General features: G+C 40.2%; 2 protein-coding genes across 3 annotated transcripts; one reads left to right on the plus strand and one right to left on the minus strand.

The window, feature by feature from the left end:
• Positions 1-2098: 2098 nt before the first annotated feature.
• Positions 2099-7055, minus strand: LOC130143081 (granzyme A-like). Of its 2 annotated transcripts, none has more exons than XM_056325664.1 (5): positions 6936-7055; positions 6059-6206; positions 4629-4767; positions 3671-3943; positions 2099-2909 (listed from the first exon to the last, which is right to left on the minus strand). In XM_056325664.1, the coding sequence occupies exons 1-5, from the start codon at positions 6994-6996 to the stop codon at positions 2751-2753; spliced, it is 780 nt and encodes a 259-aa protein (XP_056181639.1). In that variant the 5' UTR covers positions 6997-7055; the 3' UTR covers positions 2099-2750. The 2 variants fall into 2 exon arrangements, with proteins under 2 accessions (XP_056181639.1, XP_056181640.1); XM_056325665.1 differs by having other exon boundaries at positions 6908-6984.
• A 4491-nt stretch (positions 7056-11546) lies between these two features.
• Positions 11547-18955, plus strand: LOC130142571 (granzyme A-like). Its single transcript, XM_056324764.1, has 5 exons — positions 11547-11652; positions 11740-11881; positions 14503-14650; positions 17016-17282; positions 18007-18955. The coding sequence occupies exons 1-5, from the start codon at positions 11592-11594 to the stop codon at positions 18166-18168; spliced, it is 780 nt and encodes a 259-aa protein (XP_056180739.1). The 5' UTR covers positions 11547-11591; the 3' UTR covers positions 18169-18955.
• Positions 18956-20798: the final 1843 nt, after the last annotated feature.

The following is a 20798-nucleotide window of genomic DNA, read 5'->3' on the forward strand; positions in this document are numbered from 1 at the left end:
GCATGTGTCTTCCCAGCTATGTCAGTACAACAAAACGATTGTCTGTCTGTAATGCAATGAAATGGATTAAAGAATCTCAGACTGGGGAATCATTTTGTTTTGTGCCTAAATAAATGCACTAGTCTCTAGCAGACAGTTCCCTGTTTTTCAGCCACAATATGATCTGACTTGATGCTATGTACTTAAATGTTGCGTTGGTTTGTGTAATGGAGTTTATACTTGTTCATTTCCCCCAGTTATCGCATATAGCCACAGTGAGAAAAAATTGTTACATTCTAGATGTCACAATGACATCAAATGATTGTAACATTTTTCTTAGCTAGTACCTAAAACTTGTTCCATTCCGTAGTTGGTGGAGCTTATTGGGAATGGTTTCATGCCTCTTGATCAGAAGAAGTCCCTACCTAGATGAAAACTCAGTTCTATCTTCTTGCTCTTGCTTCTGCTTTTTCCACAGATTTCCACTACTGGCAGTGGTGACAGAGGCTAGAATGTTTTGTTTACCATGTAAGTCCAGTTTCACTAGTTCATTTTGCACAATTCACTAAATAACACTCATGTAACAAAAAAAAAAAAAAAAAAAAAAAGAGAAAAAAAAGTTTTAAAGTATTTTGGGGTAGACCATAAATTTCAAGCTAGAGAAGGAAGGCTGCACATGTTTTCTTGCACATTTCTTCATGCACTGTAAATTTCTTGATCAGAACCTCTTCCTGGTCTGTAAGGTTCTGCAACACTTGGGGTCAGGACTACTGTCTGAAAAATAGAGAAATACTGAATTGGCTTTGAGGTGATTTTCCACTGACAAGGATGCTGCCTGTAACTTTCAGGAAGGAGGAAGAAGCAAACAAAATTGCAAGCAGTAAGATGAAAAAAATGCTGTAAGAGGATGAAGGAAAGACAGAGAAACAATGGGCAAAGAGGAAAGAAATTAATTAAGACTAATGTATGGGAAGAGTGAAACAGCCCTAGGTGATCGATTGTCTTGAAGGTCTGTTACAGATTTTCACTAGATTGATAAGGATATTTTTGTTTTCTGAAGGTTTTTAGAATCTGTTCTTTCCTAAGCAAGGGCTTGGTAGTTTATCAGAGTAGAAAAAGTCTGGACTAATCTTACTTCCTGTGTGTTTAAAGACAGAATCAAAGTCACCACTTTGGGTGTCAGTACCTGTCAGTGGGGCAAATTCTCCTCTCAGTTCCACTGATGCAATCTTACTTGGCTTGGAATCCTTCTCTTTGCTCCTGCTTTGCTTCTGCGTTTATGCGTGCCTCTGTGTCTTTGTTTCTGTGCTTGTTTGTATGTTCAACCCAAGAGTCCAGAACAAGCATTTTAGGAGTAAGAATAAGGAATGTGGAAAGTTCTGACTGTGTAACATTTGTAATGGACAGAAAACGTAAAAGATGTTCAGCATCAAAACTTTCAGTAAAGGTCCCTGTAGTTTAGGCCCTCTCCCTCCTCACCCTTCATTATTCCTCTGTGGCAAAGCTACTGTTTCTTCTCACCAAGATCAGATGAAGGTAGTTGTGTAAAAAAGTTTTTCTCTTTATTTTCTCATATTTATAAGGGATGTTTAATTGCTCATGATGAACCAAGCAATCATTTTTTAATGAAAATCAATACAAGATTTCTCCACCCTTTGAGTGTCCTCAGCATTCTCTTAGCCAATGCCTGCTTCCAAGTAAAAAAACCCAAAGCAACAGAAAATGAAACCAAGCCCTTTTAAGGTGTTCATGGCATTGAAAATGCCCAACACTGTTAATACAGAGATAGGCAAAAGCATTTTTCACAATAGGTCTGTTTGCTGTTTGACAAGTGGTTATTGAAGCACTTAAAAATTTCATTGCATATCTGAAACAGCAGTAGTGGTATCATAAAATTAAGATTGTTTTATGTTTTGAACAGCACTTTATAATACTGTTACTTCAGCTATGACACTTTGTGTATTCTCTGGAGGATGGGTTTTCAACTGATCTTTTAACATAGTGTTGTTGATCTTGGTGCATTCTGCAAACATATTGCATGTCCAGAACTTTATGTACAGACTATCTGTATTGCAACAGAGCGAGCTTTTCACATAAATTGACAACTGGAAACAGTAGATTTTGATTGCCATTTCTTTATTAGCTGCAGAGTGCTTAAAGGAGTGAAATCTAGAGGTTTAAAATACAAGACAGTTAGGAAATGCACATTTCTTATCTCCCACAATCAAATCCAGTTTCTGGAAATTTTCTGAAGTTTAGTAGTCCCCTACACCTGTAAAGTCAGCATCTCTGCTGCAGAGAAGCAGTTTTTCAGGTGTCTGGAGCTGTACCTAGCATCTTTACAACTTTCAGGTTTATTTGCAGAAGTCCAGATACAGAGGAGTGCAGTATATACTTAGCATACAGTGAGGACACGAACAGCTAGATTAGATTCTTGGTCAGAAATACTCATCCATGCAGAGCTAAGTCTGGATGTGCAGCACAAGAATGTCGGAAGCCTGAGTCACAAATACCTGTTGAATGACTCCATGGCTGACAGTATAAGCTACAAATGCTGTTGTAGCAGAGCACTCTGTTCTGGCCCTGTTAAAATCACATCTGTCCTGAAAACAGACTTAAGTATTTTCATCTGTAAGAATGTCAGGCTCTAAAATTCAGCATGGGAATACCTCTTTTACCAGTATAATGAAGCTGTTTTAAAAAGCGTATTTCAAAACTAGTTACTGTTACAAATACAAAGTAGGAAATCACTTGGTCAAAACTCCGATCTGTTAGGCTCCGCGTATGGTTTTCCTTATCCAGTGAAGGTACTGGTTTGTGAGCCGAGTGTAGACACCAGGGCCATCAACACTACCACACTTGCCTTTCTTCCCAAAAGAAGTGATGCCTCTCATCACATTGTCGCATCTTAAAGGTCCGCCAGAATCCCCCTGGAAAAAGGGGGAAAAAAATTGTTATTCAAGTTTACAAAAGCTAAAAAATGCTTCTTCTAAGTAAAATTTGCACCAGTAACATGGAGGAAATAAAAATGTAGATAGCATTATTGTGGGTTTCTTTTTTTTCCTCCTTGGAAGTTAAGTTTTTCATTAGAAAAAAAAAAAAGACGACTTAAATCTGACTTTTGCAGTGTGAGTAATGGGGAATGAGTCTAGCTCAGTGCTAACGAATAGTTAGTCTTTTTGAATATGAAAAGAAAAAGCTGAGAACTTTCCTCTTGAAAAGCAGAAAGTCTCTAGAAATCAGTACTTTTTTTGTAACTTTGTTAATTCAATATTTAAATCTTCTAAGGTGTGGTAGTTCTTACATAGTTGTGCATTTTACTTGGGGCCCAGTCAACATGATTTTTATCAGCAAAACCTGTTTCAAAGCCCTCTGACATCAGAGAAGTTGTTCCATTGAAGTGAGCTGCTTGAGAATGGGCTTATAAGCAGTTATGTGGAGGTTTTTCTATTAAAATGGCTATCTGATATGCCTGGATAAAACCACCATATCCAAAGTCTGTGAAGGTGAATTTATCAATCAGAAGTTTTGATTTTAGGATTTATAAGAACAAGCTTTGGAAATTTCATTTATTTTTAATAAAACTCTTCATTGAACTGAAGAGATGCAGAAATTACAAATGTGTAAAAGCTAGTACTTTATTTTTTTTTTTAATATAATCTATGTGGATACAGACAGTAAATATACTTACAAAACATGAGTCCTTTCCTCCATTCTTAGATCCTGCACATATCATGTTGTCTGTTATAACAGGGTTGTTTTTATAATGATTGTTGTCGTTGCAGATTTGCCTGTTGATGACAGTGATGTTGACTTCCCTCAGGGTATTAGAAAACTTTTTCTGATGATTGTGAGTTTGTCCCCATCCTGCAACTGTGCAAGTTGTTCCTGGTTTGGGATCATCACCTGAGGTAGGCAGGGGAATGACTTTCACCGCTTTATTAAGTCTTGCTCTTTTCTGAAGCTGTAGAGGATATGGAAAATAGTTACTATGGGGCAGAGTCTAGCAAGGGCCCCTGGATGTTAACTGTCAGATCTTATCCATTACAGTAATGAGGGATTACTGCAATCTGTTTTTGGGTTCCTCCATTCTTGGTGACAGGATTTATGTCATCAATGTAAGAATGAACAAAATGAGTATTCCTTGTCTCCTGAAAACCCATGTAGCTTCTGCTGAAATATTAGCTTTAAGAAATACCCTATTGTACTTCTCTGGCTCTCAGATATTAGTGACAAAATAACAGTAATCACTGGAGCTGCAAAACTGAGAATCAGAGAAGTCAGACATTTTTCATTAGAACTGTTTTTAGAGAGATCATTAGGGTTTTTAACCAAATCATTTCTATGTGTGAAATATGCTTCTTTCTGTGGACAATATTTATTCTTTCACTGAAAAGCCAGAAATTAAAATATCTTGGTCAAGCTCCAGAATTTTTCTACTTCTAGCATTGTATGCATTACAGGAATGGTTGATTGCCTTAGTTGCCAGTGCATACCCAATTCCCCAGTCTGCTCGATTAGCAGACCAGACCATACCACCCCAGAAAAACAGTCACCAGAAACTGCCTTAGCCCATCTCCCTCACAAGAAGGAAGAAACTGGTACATCATAGGAGATGCGTACTCTGCAAGTGATGTGTAAGTCTATACCTGCAGCAGCATAAGGTCATTTTCCTTATGACTGGAACTGTAGCATGGGTAGGGAATTTGTTTTGCAATCTGAAAAATCTGTCTTTCTTTTTCCTTTGCTTTCAGTGAATGAGCTCCAAGAATAACTTTGCCTCCTTTCCTGAGAAGACAGACAACATGGTTAGTTGTATTCACTTGCTGTAACTCCATAATTCTTTGCTGTTAAATATGATGCTATAATGTTCAGCTGCTACAGAGTCTCTTTGCTCATGCCTGAAAAGAAACAGTAATTTAAAAAAATATAATTACCCTGTTTTTACAAGTAGTTAAAAAAATTAACGCAGTGAATCAAAATCCATGCTATCCTGTTTTCAGCTTTCCAGGAGACAGGGTTTGGGTACTTGACTGTGAACATACCCCTGTTGTTTCCCTTTGGAAACTGATTGAGGGGTTGATGCATCAGCTTTGCTCTGGATAGTGGTCTCACTAACTATGCCCTCTGCAATTTCTGCTGAAAATTTAGGAGAATAGCTCACAGCATTATTATTTCAGAGATCACCACAACTGGACTGTATTGTACCATTGCTTTTCCCTAACACCATTTCAACACTGTTTTGAGAGTTCATAGGGGACGTCACTCGCTACCTTTCTCTAACTGTTCTGCAACATCATAATACTTACTAGATTCTGAAGTGGTGACAGAGTTGTACCTGCTGGGGCTCTCTGGTACAGAAACCATGAGGCTAGCACTCCTTGGTCAAGCAGTCCAAGCAGACCTTTATGTCAGGCCATGGGTTTAGCTGTACGTTACATAATGTACGTTATAATAATGTACGTTACAGCTGAATGGGAGAATATTTTTTGAGCAGATGTGCAGGTTGGCCCTCATTTGCATCTTACAGCAGCAAACAACCCTTAGGAACTGGCTGCTCCTTTCCTTCAGCTATTAAGAGCTGTCTGACTGTTGACTGAGCTTCATTAAGTTATTTATTTATTTTATTTTCTCTTAAATGCAGTCTCATGTGTAACTGCATGCTGTCTCTTTCTGTGGTGAACTGCATATTTTTTGCGGAATAAAATGAAAGAATATATTTCTGTTTTCTGAGCAGCTATTTAGGCTGGCTAGTCCTCTGGCCTAATACACTAGTTGACTGAGAAAATGGGGATAAACCTTTCCCCCAAATTCACTACTTCAGTGCTTCTATTCTGTGCTTGCATGCAGGTGGAAGCTTGTAAAATATCTCTTCGGAAAGTGAAGATCAGTATACATAGTTATATTATTTTTTACTCACTGAAGCACACTTCTCAATATAAATTATAAAACATACTAATCAGAACATGATTATGGTCATGCTAAATGCACAAAACCACCAGGGATATTAACTTTACTTCTTGAGCAGAGACACCATGTACTCACTAAGGACAATCTCTGAATTGGAGTAAGAACTTACACATCACAGTGGGCAGCTGTTAACACCCAATTTTCCTTGATCAAAGCTCCTCCACAAATAGGTTTTCCATATTTTCCAACGATTAAGGCCATAAATGGTCTCGAGTGTGGTGCTATTTCATATCCTCCAATGATATCCACACAGAAACCTAAAAATAAAAATAAGCCACAATAGACACAACTGGGCTATCAAATACTGTAAGACACTCAAAGTCTCAGAAAAAAACAGTTAATGTAATTACAAACTGTTACAGACACACCGGTATGTACAACATGTCACAATGCTGTCTTCAGGGTAGACAGCATTACTATTCTGTATGTTTCATTGGCACCAAAATTAGATAGTAGGGTGAGTTTTGACAAGAAAAACACCAAAGTATTGTTGCTCTTGTACAGATTTCTTTTCTTGAAGTTTGCTGCTGTGGTTGATTTCTTAGCTTTCGTCGTGACTAGCAACCTCAGATCTGCCACATGATAAGTGTTGTAAAATATGTGACTTAGGCAGATACCTGGAAACTGGGCTGTATGGGGTGTCATATTACATGAACCTGCTTTTCAGAAAAACATAAAATCAAGAGACTAATGTATGTGTATGCTGCTGGAGAGAAAGGTCAGATAATCATTATGTTAACTCCTCAGAACTCCTCCAAATAGCTTGTCCTCTTTAGTACTTTAATTACTAAAGTAATTTAATTAGTACTACCCATTCAGAAATTATTTTGTTTGTATGAAAGATCAAACGCATGCAGACAGTGGAAAAGAGCTAATAATACCTCAAATAATAATTGTAACTGCTTCCTTTACATTAATATATGTTGGCTTAACTAGAACTTTATACATCAGCATTTACCTTCAAAAGGATCAAATTGGGCACGTACCTCCACGAATTACCAGGAGAATTACAGCAGCAGAGGCAGTCAAAGTGAGGAAAGCTGCCATGATTTCTGTTTCTACTTATTCACTGTGTAATATATATACCTAAATAAAAAGGATGTGGGTTTTGTTTTTCCTCTTAAGGATAGTTGACATTCGTAACTGTGGCAAAAGTGAAAAACCTCCTCAACAATGCAGTTTACTGCAGAGATGTTAGTGAGAAATTGAGTCATTTGTGGTGTGAAGATGGGGTCTGCACCCTTTCATGTTTTCACTATAGCATTTGCAGAGAGCGAATATATGAGTACTGGGGTGAAACCCACCAAACCGCTAAGCCCCCCAGTCCAGTGGGACTCAGCTCACATAAATTTATGCTTTATTCAGTTGTCCCCATGACATATAGTTTCATTCTAGTCATCCCAGGCCTCCAGGGCTGAGATGAGTCCAGCCCATTGCCCATTAGAGAGCTGTCTGTGCTAGTCAGAAGCCCCTCAGGGCCAAGGAATCTGATGTTTGCTCCTTTCAGCATCTGATCCTATCTCATCAGCTTTGCACTGGATTAGCATCCATATAACACTGAGTGTGGTTTAGTGACTTAGAGCTAAGGGTATAACGCCATTTAAAGTGTCTTAAGGTGTCTTAGGTCTGCCTCCTGGTACAGGAATCCAGGGGTCTTCTGTAGGTGCTATGTCAGATTTGCCAGCCCTGCACCCAGGGTGTCGCAAATGTCTCTAAATTGCCTAGTTTTAGGTGACTGGATTGAGTCCTGAGAACTGAATAAATCTTAATAGAGCCTTGTAAAGGCATGTTTCCTCACTTTCAGATATAACCCCAAATAATAGAAATAACTTCCATCAATATTAGATAATATGGAATATCAAATATTTTATTAAGTAACTAGGTACATTCAGTGAAGTGTCACTACCACACAGCCTGAAAGGTTTCTTGAAGGCTTGGGCTCCGCTACGGTCAGCCTGCAGAAAACTTCTGTGTTCTGGCTGTGTCACATCTTTGAGCTCATTTGGCACAACCTGATGTAAGTTTTATCTGTAGAAGGCCTCGGACTGATAGCTGGCCCAAATCTGCTGTTCCCTCCCTTCTGGGCCAGAAGGTAATTGGTGGTGGTTTCTCTGAAGAGGGCAGATGTGGGGCTGTTTTTAGAGATTGCAGAGTTCTTTGTCACTGATGTGTCTCATCAAACAGTCACCTATATGACATGGTGACAGCTTTGTGCACTGCAAAACCACACCAAGCTTTTAATTTTCTTTCATTTTTCTCCTCATACCTGCACAGCCCCTGTAGCTATCAGCAGTTTGTAGCACTGGCATTCTTTTTTTCCACTGTTCTCCCAAACACAATATCACCAGGTATCACAGGTACTGCTCTTTCATTTGTCACTTATAAATAGTTGCCAAAGACAAAGATTTTATGACATTTTAATTAGCAATCTTACCATATTGAAGCCATTTCCTCTCTGGATTATGTAGAGACATGATCAGGATGAGCACCTGTGGGCAAAAATCCTGTACACTGAGACCTGCTTAAACTCATAGTACTGCAGTGATTCATCCTTATATATTCCTGTATGTGGTGCCATGTCTAGTGAAAAGAGGTTTGGTTTGTATCATCCTATGTTTACGTGAGCTGCTTTCAAGAAAAAACTATTTGGGAGATACAGAATAAAAGATGAGCAAATGTTCCTAGATGTTTTCGAGGCAACTAAGATAGATCTATGGCCACCATCTAAAACCAATTCTATAGCCTGTTTACATTTTCTTTCAATATCTGAATGCACTCCTATTTATTTCTAAATCCTACTTCTAAAGATATTTTTCTGTAACTCCATAGGTATTAGCATACCCCTGCCTTTTAAAAAATTCCCTCTAATCCAGAGACATCCCATTTACATTGATAATTACAGTTAGGAATATACAGTCTAAACTACTGTTTGATGATAACCAATTGCTTTCTGTGCAAGCTTATTCTGGGCTAAGATTGGTTGTGTGGGTATTAAAGATCAGATTGATATAGACATAATCAGCCTTTAGTTTTCTACCCAAATACTTTTGTCAGTGTCCTCTTCATCTTGTAACTTATGTAGGTGAGGCTGAAAATTTGACATGAAATTTTAGGGTGTGCAGCAAGTTGGCTGGACTCCTTTGGTTATGGCAATAACTTAATTTATGGTCAAGTTTAGATTTTATTGACCTTTTGTATGTAAAGGGAAACCTCAAAGCAAAACTTCCTTCTCTATTTGAGTGCATTGTCAAATTCTTTTATTAGCTTTGCTGCACAAGCAATTGGTCTTCAAGAGGACTGATGTGTAAACAAAATGCTCTATCCTTTCTCCCTGCAGTGCCCAGGAGGCATAGCCACTCTCTCAGCAGAAACCACTGCCTGAGTAACAGAACAGCGAGCCTACCCAGGTTCTATTTCTAGCCTTTGCCTTTGAGGAAATTCACTATGGGCATTAAGCCCATGGATCAGTGGATCACTTTCAACTCTGTTCAGTACTGTGTCGAGTGCTTCTGTCCTTTACCTCATACTTAGTAATTCTGATCATTTTGCTTCTGCAGTGACTGTGTTCCTTTTCACTTCATGCTGCTTTCTGTGGTGCTAAAGGTGAACATCAGGTGTGATTTTAGGAGACCAATCTAAGCTACAGCTACAGCTCTAAATGTTCCAGAGGCACTGGGTGCCCTGGTTCAGACAGTGTCTTAGTTCAGCCACAGAGCTGGGGAAGGGAGGGCAGGAGAGTGGTGCAGAGCAGACAGCCGCTCGGAGCACAGCGAGGCAGAGCTGGGGTGCTTTCTGTCTCCTCCCTGGACTATTCCATCCCCAACCCCACTCCAGTGTGTTTGTCTGGACACATCCCTCAGTGGCTGGGGGACACACTCCCAGCGACTTGCTGGAGGAGGGACAGGACATATGCTGGGGATACCTATTTTACTTTCTTCGTTGCTACCAGTGTCTCATGATGTTTATCTGTTGTCTTTCCTGCTTTGACTATTTGCTCAGCTTCTCTCTTTCCATCTATTTACTGTGTGATATCAGAGGAAAACGCTGAAACACAGAAATACAGGTAGATGTAGTTAACTCAGAGAGTCCTCAAAGCCTTGTAGCAAATTGGTGTTACTTCTATGAAGTTTAATGTACTTGGCAGGAAGAATCCAGCATTAGATATAATGCTCTGGAAACATAAGCCTTCTGTCTGGTCAGAACATGGATCTGTTGCCGATTTTGTCTCTTATGCTGCTTTCTGAGCTAGCCACCCAGTGGGAGGGCAAAGCCCTAAAGTACTCAACATGCCTTTAGGACCCTCTTTGCAGAGGTGACCTCCAGTGGGTGAATAATCCCAGTATTGGTTGGAGGATGGAGAGTGATTCTAGGGTAACTAGAGCTGACTGTTTTATGAGCTGCTGAATTCTACAAGTCACAGGTTTTCTTTTAAAAGAGCTGTGGGAAGAGTCTTCTGAAATATGGAATGTGTTACATTGCATTGCATTGTGTGTGTGTTTTCAAACTGGGTTATAACTAGTAAGATTCTGTGCCACAGAAATAAGCATTTCTATGCTGTAATCTCATTCAGCAATCTGGAGAGCTGCCATTCTCCTAACTCTTGAATAAAAATGAGAATTAGCTATATTGGGCATTACATTTCTGATTTTTTCTAAAGGTACTTCAGATGATAGCAGGTTTTCAAATTTCTTCACAGAAGAGCACGCTGTTTTTTTGTAGTGGTTTACCAGCAAGGCATGCAAAATAAAGCTGCAGGCACAGAGGTTTGCAGTACAGAAATGTCTTTCCCACCACTGTGTCTTTTTGTCTTTTTCTTGTGACCACTGATTAGATACTTTGTTTGCATTTGACACATACACACTCTAGGGTTTTCTGCATCTGAATCCTGCACCCTCAAAAATTATTGCTAAGAAAATACAAATTGCTCTGCCTTCTGCCTTCCATGTGTGTAGCTTGTCTTTTGTGCCAGGCATTCCTAAGCTTATCAGACAACAGATGTCTGCCAATTCTCAGTGGCTCTCATAAAATTAAGGTATGAATCTTTTCAAGTCTTTCAACTGAAAATATTACCTGGGCAGTATGATTCTGCTGGCTGGTGGTGTACTTGGTCCACAGTTTGGCAATGACTTTTGTACTTCTCATGCTCTGAGTTTTCCCTCACACTGGTGTTCTGTGAAGTTTTTTCAGGTGGCCTTTGTATTTGTTCTCACACGTAGTCACAAGCTTGATGATGGCAAATTTCCCTCTTCTCACATTTATTTATTTTTTTACCTTCAAAGTCAAAAGAACGTTGAATTCTGGAGACACTTAGGTTTTATTACATGTTGATTGCATGTAATGCTCAGGAATTTTCTCATGTTCTTGTTTTGTAATATAGTACCTGTGATGAAGGGCTACTGAAGTTCTTGTAAGACTTAGATCATTATTAATATTGACACGTGTTAGGGATTCAAGAAACTTGAAGAAAGAACCTAACGAGATGAAACTTCAGTTAAATGATACAATATTAATGATGTAAATGGAAATTTCAAGGGAGGGAACTAGTCATAAAACCTTTCAACCACTATTTCCTGTAGGGAGCATTTAAATAGAAAGGACTGTATCATAACTTACCCTGCTTTCCTAAGTAAATAGCAGCAGCTATGACAAGCCACCTGTCAGTTCTCCTGTTCTCTCTAATTGCTGTTATCCTACCCTTGAGATGTAAATATTCATCTAAGGATAAAAATATCCAAATTCCCAATTTTTATGGATAACACATAACATAATTGCACTTCTGTTGCATTTCAGATGGCTGCATGGACATTATCGGAGGACATGTTGTGCGTCCTCATTCGTGGCCTTACATGGCTGCTATCCAGAGAAAGGATTTAACTGTGTGTGGAGGAGCTCTTGTGGAAAAGCAATGGGTTTTGACAGCTGCGCACTGTGAGTAAGTATCTTATACTGGGGCAATTTTGACTCTTCATTGAGGTGGGGCATGGTGTGCAAGCCTGTAAGGAAAGAAAGGTAGATACTGATTTTTAAAGGATTGTGAAAAGCTGCAGTTCTCTCACTAAACTGATCTATGAACTTGTCATTCTGTTTTAAGTTGTTTTGTAAACTACTGATCTGCATTGTGTGCCATTACCTTAATTAGTCATATCCTGCCAGTGTTACAGCATAAAGACTGCATTGACAAAAGACCAAATTCATTATTTATGCATCTGAAACAGCAATGTTTTAGAGATGAGGGTATATTTCAAAGACCTTTAAATTTATCTTACCTGTGTGCCTGGGATTAAGCCTCAAAACAGCCTGAGAGATGAAGCTGGATTAGGTGGAAACACTATTCCTGCCATTTACGTGACTTGGGCTCACAAAACCTGAATGTCAGTCATGACTGTAACAAGGAGCTTTGTCCTTTTGACAAGTCAGATGTGAGCACAAGAACCCCTTCCCCAGGTGCAATACCCCAAGACTGGCACAGATGTTGAACAGCTGGCTCAGGGTAAGGAGGACACCTGCTGTTCATGTTGGGAAGTAAAATGCCCTGGTTTTGCTAAAATATTCTCAAAATTGTGTTTTAGTTCTCCATTCCCCTGCCCCCCTCCCCATATTTTGAGGAACTAAAAGCAAACCAATTACAATAAACGCGGGCAAACTTGACCTCCTCAAACACAGCGTGGGCAGCTCAGCCAGCCTTCTTCCATCAGTTAGTCTGAAATAGAGGACACAGCTCCTTCTTTCTAAATGAATAATTTGACTGTCACACTTGTTCAGCTGAATCAAATTTGTTTGCATTTTTGTAAGGGTAGACATATTCACACCTGGCATGTGTTTTTTGGACAATTACAAAACAAAAGCCAAGCATTCCTCTTTGGAATTAAGGGAGTTTTTGATGGGAGTTGGGGTCTCTCACTCTTCAGTCAATGGGCCGGAGACATCCAGTCTGTTATGGTTATAAAAATTCAGATTTGGAAGCTATTCAGTGGAAAGGGCACTAGTTGTCTCTGGTCCTGTGGAGAGTGTCTTCTTGTCACTGGTTTGGTTTTCTAACAAGCACATTAGTTTGGGCTGACTTAAAGTCTTTGTCACTGGGGCAATCTGAAACAACATCTGTCTGGTCTTCTCCTGACTTGTATGATGATGCCCATGCAAAACCCTCTCACCTCTACGCTATGTCTAGACTGCTCTTATCAGATCCAATTACAGTGCATGTAAGCCTTCCTAACTAATGGATATTATGTGATAATCAATTTTTGTCTTATACAAGATAGCATGAACCCAGCAACATGAATTTCTGTGTGGCCTGCCAGAAACCTATCACAGACCTGGATGAGGTGGCAGTTGTTTTTTTGGTTTTTTTTTTTTTTTTTCCTTTTCCTCCCAAGCATCTCTGTATACCTAGTAGCTGATTGCCTGGGCTTTGTGCAAGTCCAGCAGTTGCACCTCTGTTGGGGATTATACATGAAATAGTCCCAGGATGGAGTTCGGTGAGTCTTGTATAATTCTGACTGTGTAAGTGTGCTTTGTAGATAAACCCAGAACTTTTTAGGATCCAGCACTGCCTTTGTAGCTGTTTTCACAAGCAAACATTCACATACAAATAAATTAATTTTATCTTTCAGTAAGACATGCAGCTGGAATAAAGAAAATAACTTTTTTCTTGTTTGTTTCAGCTCGAATAAGTTGTCCTGTGTGTAGTGAGATTGTGTTCTGAAGATGAAGCACAGGAAACCAGCAGTGTGTCTTCTGGCAATGTCATCTTACTGGGCTGTGTTAAATTTAGTAGGGCAAAATGATGAAAGACAACCTCTAATGAATACATTTCTGATGATACTTAGAGTGCTTGGGGGAGAGGGAGATTCATGAGTTGCTTAGCTCTTACTGTTTATTAGCAGGAACTGGACTTAAAACTCTCTTTGGGTTTTGGCAGTCTCCCTTTTTAATATTCACTATAGGGTTGTCTTAAGTTAGGCAACACCCGTCCTTCTTCCCTAATAGGCTGAATCCTGTATTTAGTGAAGTTAAAGACAAAACTCTTATCAATATTAAAGATGTCCACTTCAGTGGAGCACTTACATGTATGCATAATGCTTGGAATGAGTACTGAGTGTCAATGTGTGTTTTGACATCCCAGTGACGTCAGCAAGACAACCTACATGCTATGAGTCCGGCATGTTTAGTCCTTTGCAGGATTATGTCGTGAGTCCAAAGGAGACCATTAAAAGATCAATGAAAGGCATCAGTAGCAGCAGCCCTTTTGCAAGGGACTGTCTTTAAAAAGTCAGTAGGCTTTTAAATTAAACTAATTTTAAACTCTGGAAATCTTCAAAGGTCAGCTATCACACCATTATTTTACCAAACTAGATTTACAAAAAGAAATGTTACTTTGTAGAGGAAAATACAAGGTCATGTCAAAACATCAAAATGAACAATATCCCTCCCTATGTTTTAATCATGTGGTTGTAAAATAAAACTGTATTATGTTATGTGTCTTTTGATTTTCTTGAGAGAAGTTGCCTAGTTCCAGTAATGACGTTCTCTCCCTGTACTTTCTTTAAATTGCAGATTAAGCAAATCAGAAGCTAGAGTTGTTCTTGGAGCCCATCGGCCATCCATTGCTGAAAAAGATCAGCAGATATTTGAGGTTATGGACTACTTTCCTAATCCTCAGTATGATGGGTCTTCCAAGGAAAATGATATAATGCTTCTCAAGGTATTGTGTTAATTACTGTTGTATCATTATAAAAGGAATGGTGCTGATGACCATTTTGGCTGTTCTTTGATGTCAAAGAGTGCATTGTTTAGATAGCTTAACAATATCAGAGAACATCCTGCTTTTGGTTGTACTAATCTAGATAAGGTTACAAGATCACTGGCACTGTGAGCAGGGATCACATTTCAAGCCCATTCTGTGCTCTGGAACTCCCTTTAACCCACTTACTGCAGCAAACACTCCAAAACCCCCAAACACATTCTTCAGTAATTTTTCAAAGACAGTGCTGAAGTCATACATGCAATGGAGTCTGGGTTATACCTCTATCCCAAAGGGATACCTTGTGCTGGACTAAGCAAAAATGGGAATCAAACTTACTGATAATTATTTGGGGTAACAACATAAAGTAAAAGTATGGATAACACAGGACATAAATGAATTCAGCTCTAGGAGCACAGAATGGTCACATAATAAGGAAGGTTCAGGACACTGCAGAATGAAGCATGGAAAGATGCCCTCACTAACATCCCAACGTCATGATCCTGGAGGCCCAAGTAGGGCAAGGTTGTGAGAATTTCCTGCATACCAGCTCCTGCTCGAGCTGGCTCATGCCTCATGTGTCCTTGCACTGAGAACTCCATTAATCCAGCACTGAGATTGACATGGAGGCAGCCATGGGTGTTTTGAATAGGCAGAGGGCAATCTTTATGCAGGAAACCTGTGGATGGTCAAATGGTGCTGGAGGACTGCCTTCATGGTACCAGCAGTTGCAGTGCCAATCCAAAGTCCCTGAGAAAGGCAAGGTTTGCACATTATCTTGCCTGTACATTTAGAAACATCATGACTTCAGTACAATGCCTACGCGATCTTGGATGGGTCTTTATTCAGGCTATGCTTTAATGTTATGTCTGTAATAAGAAACAATTTTATGTAAAGGACCAATATGTATATTTAAAATAATTGACTAAGTACATTATATTATGTATATTGCCACACTTCTGAAATAATTGGTGGAATTATCTGGAAAAGGAAGCGATGACTTACTTGAACCCTATTTCTAATATTTAGATGGTATCACCAGTTTGATATGACAGTGACAGGGAGGAAACTAGCAATGTCCCTTTCTGGAACTAGCTGGAGCATTTACAGACATACGTGCCTCCAGTGACTTACCACTGCCCAAGTGAGAGAAGCTCCTTTCCCCAGATGTTAGCGAGTATTCTCCATCTGCCTCATTGTCAAGGCACACAGATTCATTTCACTGGCTTCTGTGGCCACCACCAACTTACCAGAGGCACATGTTATTTGTGGTCACAATACCCAAACGGATTGCTAAGAAGTAATATTTATAGAGCTGAAAGTTACAACTGTGTTGCAGAATGACATGGATATCATAAAATCCTTTGCCTGAATTTGATAAGGAGCATGGATAGTGTTGGCACCAGGGCTCATCTCCCATCTCTGTGGTTCTGCTGTAATGGAGTACTAAGTGACTTGGGATTAACTTGCCATCTTGGGAAGTTCCCACCAGCACAGGTGATAATAAAGCGTAAGAATTTTTAGGATAAACTTGTGATTTTTTAAGAATGCCTGTTAAAAAATGTATAAAGCCAGAATCATTTAACTGATAACCATTCAGCAACGTGTATAACCACCTGTAAAATGAATCATGGTGTGCTGATCATGTGTAAAACAGAAAATGTCTGTTCAGTAGCTGTGAGCCCTTACCAGGGACATTGAGAGTATGTTAGTGTTTGGCTGTGTTTTAATTTACAGGCTTAAACTGGCCTCTGCTGAAGGATGAATCTATCAGGTAAAGGTCAACAAAACAGTTTGGATCATTTAGGCCCTTTTGAATCTTTCAGAGCAAAAACTTGGCAATCTGAAGAGTTCAAGATCTCATTTTTCTCCAGTTATGTTGCTGCTGCCATGTCTAATTAGTTATAGCTTTTGCTTTCATCTTTGTTACTGGGTACATTGTACCATGCTTTGAGATTTTTCTGGATATCAGTCAAGCAACAGAGTCTGATTTCAACATAGAGGTTTAGTGGCAAATTTGGTTCTCCAATAGGACATAGATCCAACAGCCCAACTCCTGTGCAGGTTTTTAATTTCCTACTGTAATCAATGGAAAGCTGGGCTTGAACTCATGAGTACTGCTGTGGATAGAGAATTGCTATACAGACATGAGGGAGATTCTTTTGGATTTGCAAAGGGACAATTTGCTCAGGATCAGTTCCTAAATATTGAAATGTGCTTTATAAGGAAAGTATTGGTAAAATGAGAATAATTGCCAGTTGAAACTAGATTACACTTTCCTTCCTTTCTGCATAAGGAAGCCTTTATTTTTCTTTTTGTTTTCCAGCTGAATGATACTGCACAGCTGAATAAATATGTGCAACTTTTGCCTCTGCCTGACTCTTGTGAAGACATCAAACCTGGCACAAGGTGCAAGGTGGCCGGCTGGGGACGCACATCTTCAGGAAAGCCATCAAAATATCTTCAGGAAACAAGTATTGCAATTGTTGATAGAAAAAGCTGTAAGCACAGCTATAGAAATAATGTAAAAATAACCAGCAACATGTTGTGTGCTGCAGGGAAAAACAAAATTTTCAAGAGAGATGCTTGCCAGGTAAGAAGCAAAGTTACAAAGAGGATGTGCTTTTAACAAGGGTATGCTGTTCACTAGTAACAAAGCAGTACCAGACACTTAATGATGCTGATCAGATTTACAGTGATTTTAACCACATTTGTAAGAAACTTCATTGCTGTGAAAAAGAAGTGTTAAAACTTTTCATAGTTTAGGTACACAAGATTAAGAGTATGGGAATTTGAGTCTAGGATTCTCTCAGTTAACTTCAGGGGCATTTCTTTAACTAAGGTGCTCTTCTTAGGCACCACAGGTACTTGTCAGAGAAAAAGAACTTCCAGGGTCTGAATCATCTGATCCTTTCCAGATGTCAACATCTGAATAGTACAGAAATAACTTTACACTCAAAAGTGCTGTTTGGATCTTGCTTTTGATGTCTTCTGTGATGAGTCCAGAAGGGCCTGTTGCTAAAGAAGGAGAATCAGTTTATACCAACATCAGAAAGATACCTTTTAAAATAGAATTATGATAGCACTGTGCTGATTTACAGCAATTATATCAAAGGCTCCCCTGGGCTGGAAAAGCAACCTCTCCTTATACCTCACCCAACTACCATGAAGTGATGCAAGCCAGCTTATACATTTCATAGGTTGGAACAGGTTAGAAGCCACGTTACCAGAGATGCTTATGCACTGCAGGTGGTACTGTATGCTCCTCTGGAGAACAACGAACACACATTGATAGTTACTTCTATTTTGTGTTCTAGGGAGATTCAGGTGGGCCGTTAATCTGTGCCGGTCAATACAGTGGGATTGTTTCTTTTGGAGGACGATGTGGAAGAAGAAACATGCCTGGAGTTTATACACGACTGACTGAAAAATATGTTGACTGGATAACAAAAATAGTTTCCCTTCACAGAGATCCATGAGGCAGGCAAGATAGTTTTAATAAAGTGCTCCACCTTTAAAAAGTATCTCCCAGCTTTACAGCTTTGCACCGCCACAGTTTTATGAGAACAGTTAAAATGTTCCCCTTTGGACAGATAACATATTTACTAATCTTTCGTAGGAAACTGCCTCTTCAGTAATAGAATTTGTATTGGACTTCACCCAACTTCTTAGTGTGAAGGGAAAGTACTGCTCACCTTATTTGTTGTGCCTGGGATGAGGCAAAATTTTTGAATCTGTACTTAGAGAAAAATTAAATTTCAGACTGATAATGAATGATATGTCTGCTGAATGAGAAGAAACAAAACAAAAGCCTTTAAATGTTCAGATATTTTGCTATGATATTACTCAAAACCAAGTACTTACATTCTCCATTACTAAATATTTACTTAACTAAATTAATTTTCATAAAGTATTAAAAAATGAACATTTTTCCAATTAATCTTCCATTATGAGTGGGATAAAAATATTATTTTCTAGATTATTTTTGCCATATTTTTTTAGTGTTAAAATCAACAAAATCCTCTCTTCTCACAGCTTAGTTCATGATCTCACCCTTTCAGTGAATAGTCTGTTGAAAAATGTATAAATACTGATCGTAATGGGAGTAATTATACTTCTGTCAGATATCGATCTGTTTTTGCCAACAGTTTGGAAGGGAACATCTGCAGTGCTTCTCTGCTTCTTTGGTTACTGCATTACTATGTACCAAATACTGTAAACTTTGGGACATCACACAGGCATGGATAAATAACTCCAACACATCAACATACTGGCCTTGATTATTGACCAGCAGCTGTGTCACTGCACTGGGCAGAGCAAAGCCCAGTCTCATAACAGCTGTGCAGGTAAAGGAGCAAATGGACACTGCGAAGTTGGGTTGGTGGTTAGCCATGGTGCGATAAATGATGTGGTGTATGGGGGCTTCATTCAGTTCTCACTGAAGGTCATGGGAAGGAAGATCTTAGAAGATGACAGTAAGAATTGACTCTGGAATACAGAAACTGGGAAAAAAATGAGGAAAAAGGGGGAAGTGATATAAAAGTGGGAAATATAATATACCACTGTTAACACTTTTCAGCTGGGGGTCTCAGCGGGTGTTACAAATCAGTCTCTTTTACCTTTGCAAGGTAAATAATAGCAAGGGTATCCTTCTACCCGTCCCACAGGAGACTTTTTACACCCTGCAGCCTAGCTACAGCTAAGTGGTTTTTAACCTCTCAAAGGCAAAGATTTCACTCACTCTGTTCATGTGAACAGTGGCTGTATCTCAGTCACTGGTGGGCAGTAATGAGTGACAGAGAGTGGAAACCCTAACCCAGCAGGTCAGGTCCAGTTCAGACACTGGGCTTTTTGCGTGTGATCTCTTGTTACAACTTTACTCCATGTACATTTCTCTGAGGGATGATGTGGCAGGTGGATGGGCATTACTGCCTGGCCCCCAGGGCACCAGCAGACCTGCCTGCCCCTGCCCAGCCCCTGGGGCTCCCCCACCCCCCTGCCCACAGCCCAGGACCCATGTCAGCATCTGGCTGGCTTGGCCCCTGCCCCAGCAGTGCCCCAGCAGGGCCAGTCCCCAGCTGCCCTCAGCCTGGCCCTGCCACCATGGGCCCGGCTGAGCCAGGCCTGCCCCCAGGCTGATGTCCCAGCCTGGCCTTGGCCTATCCCCAGGGGGGTGCAGGAGCAGTGAGCTAAGCAGTGACCGTGACTCAATTTCTGTTTACCCTGAAGCAGCAGAGTCTTTATCCTTTCCACATACAACAGGAGGGAAGTCATCGCTGGTGCTGAAACCCCTGTGTCTTGAGACAGCGCCTGCCCGTGCACCCCCCTGGGTGAGGGGCGGCAGGGGTTTCGCAGCAGGGCGCAGCGTGCCCGCAGTTCTGTGCTGGGGCAGCCCCTGTGGAAGCACGCAGTGGAAGGGTGGCTGGTTCTGCAGCCGGCGGTAGGCGAAAGTCCTAAAGGAAAAGGATGAGTGTTGGCTAAGGGAGGTGACGGCCAGTGTCACTCCCTGCTGAAGGCGCTGCCAGGCTGGGTCTCAGAACTGAGCTGAGAGTGGGAAAGCCACAGAGCAGCCCCCGGTGTGTTATGGTTTCACAGTAAGAGACACCCACAAGGCCTGACAAAATTAAGCTAAGAACGCATTCTTACTAGACTGAGAGGAGCCCATATTCAGCAGCCCCTGGCAGAGTTTACTGTAGATTCCAGTTGTTTCTAGCACAGCATTTGCAATTCTACTTTCCTTCCGTAAGGGACATCTAGGCTTTTCTCTTTTAACCTGTCAGGCCTCAGCACTAATCTCTAGGTGCCTGTGAGGTGTCCCCCTGCCCACCACCTCCCAGTTTCCAAATACTGGCTTCTAGTACTAGACCAGCTTTCCTATACTATCTGGTTTTATCTTTACTGGAAATTTCTGAGTGGATTAAAGGAGTCCTGACCCGAGAATCCTTCAGCCCTTGGCCAGGGCTGGACTCCTATCTACACGTGTGCTTTGCAGCTTGGTCTCTGCTGGGTTGGACTTCTCTGTCAGACATTTGCATCTATCCTTGCTTTTACTGAGGTTTTTCAGGTAAGCGATATTTCTTAAGGATTATTTGCTGAGAAGCCTGACTTG

This window comes from Falco biarmicus, chromosome Z (assembly GCF_023638135.1).
Source record: "Falco biarmicus isolate bFalBia1 chromosome Z, bFalBia1.pri, whole genome shotgun sequence".
Classification (NCBI taxonomy): Eukaryota; Metazoa; Chordata; class Aves; order Falconiformes; family Falconidae; genus Falco; species Falco biarmicus.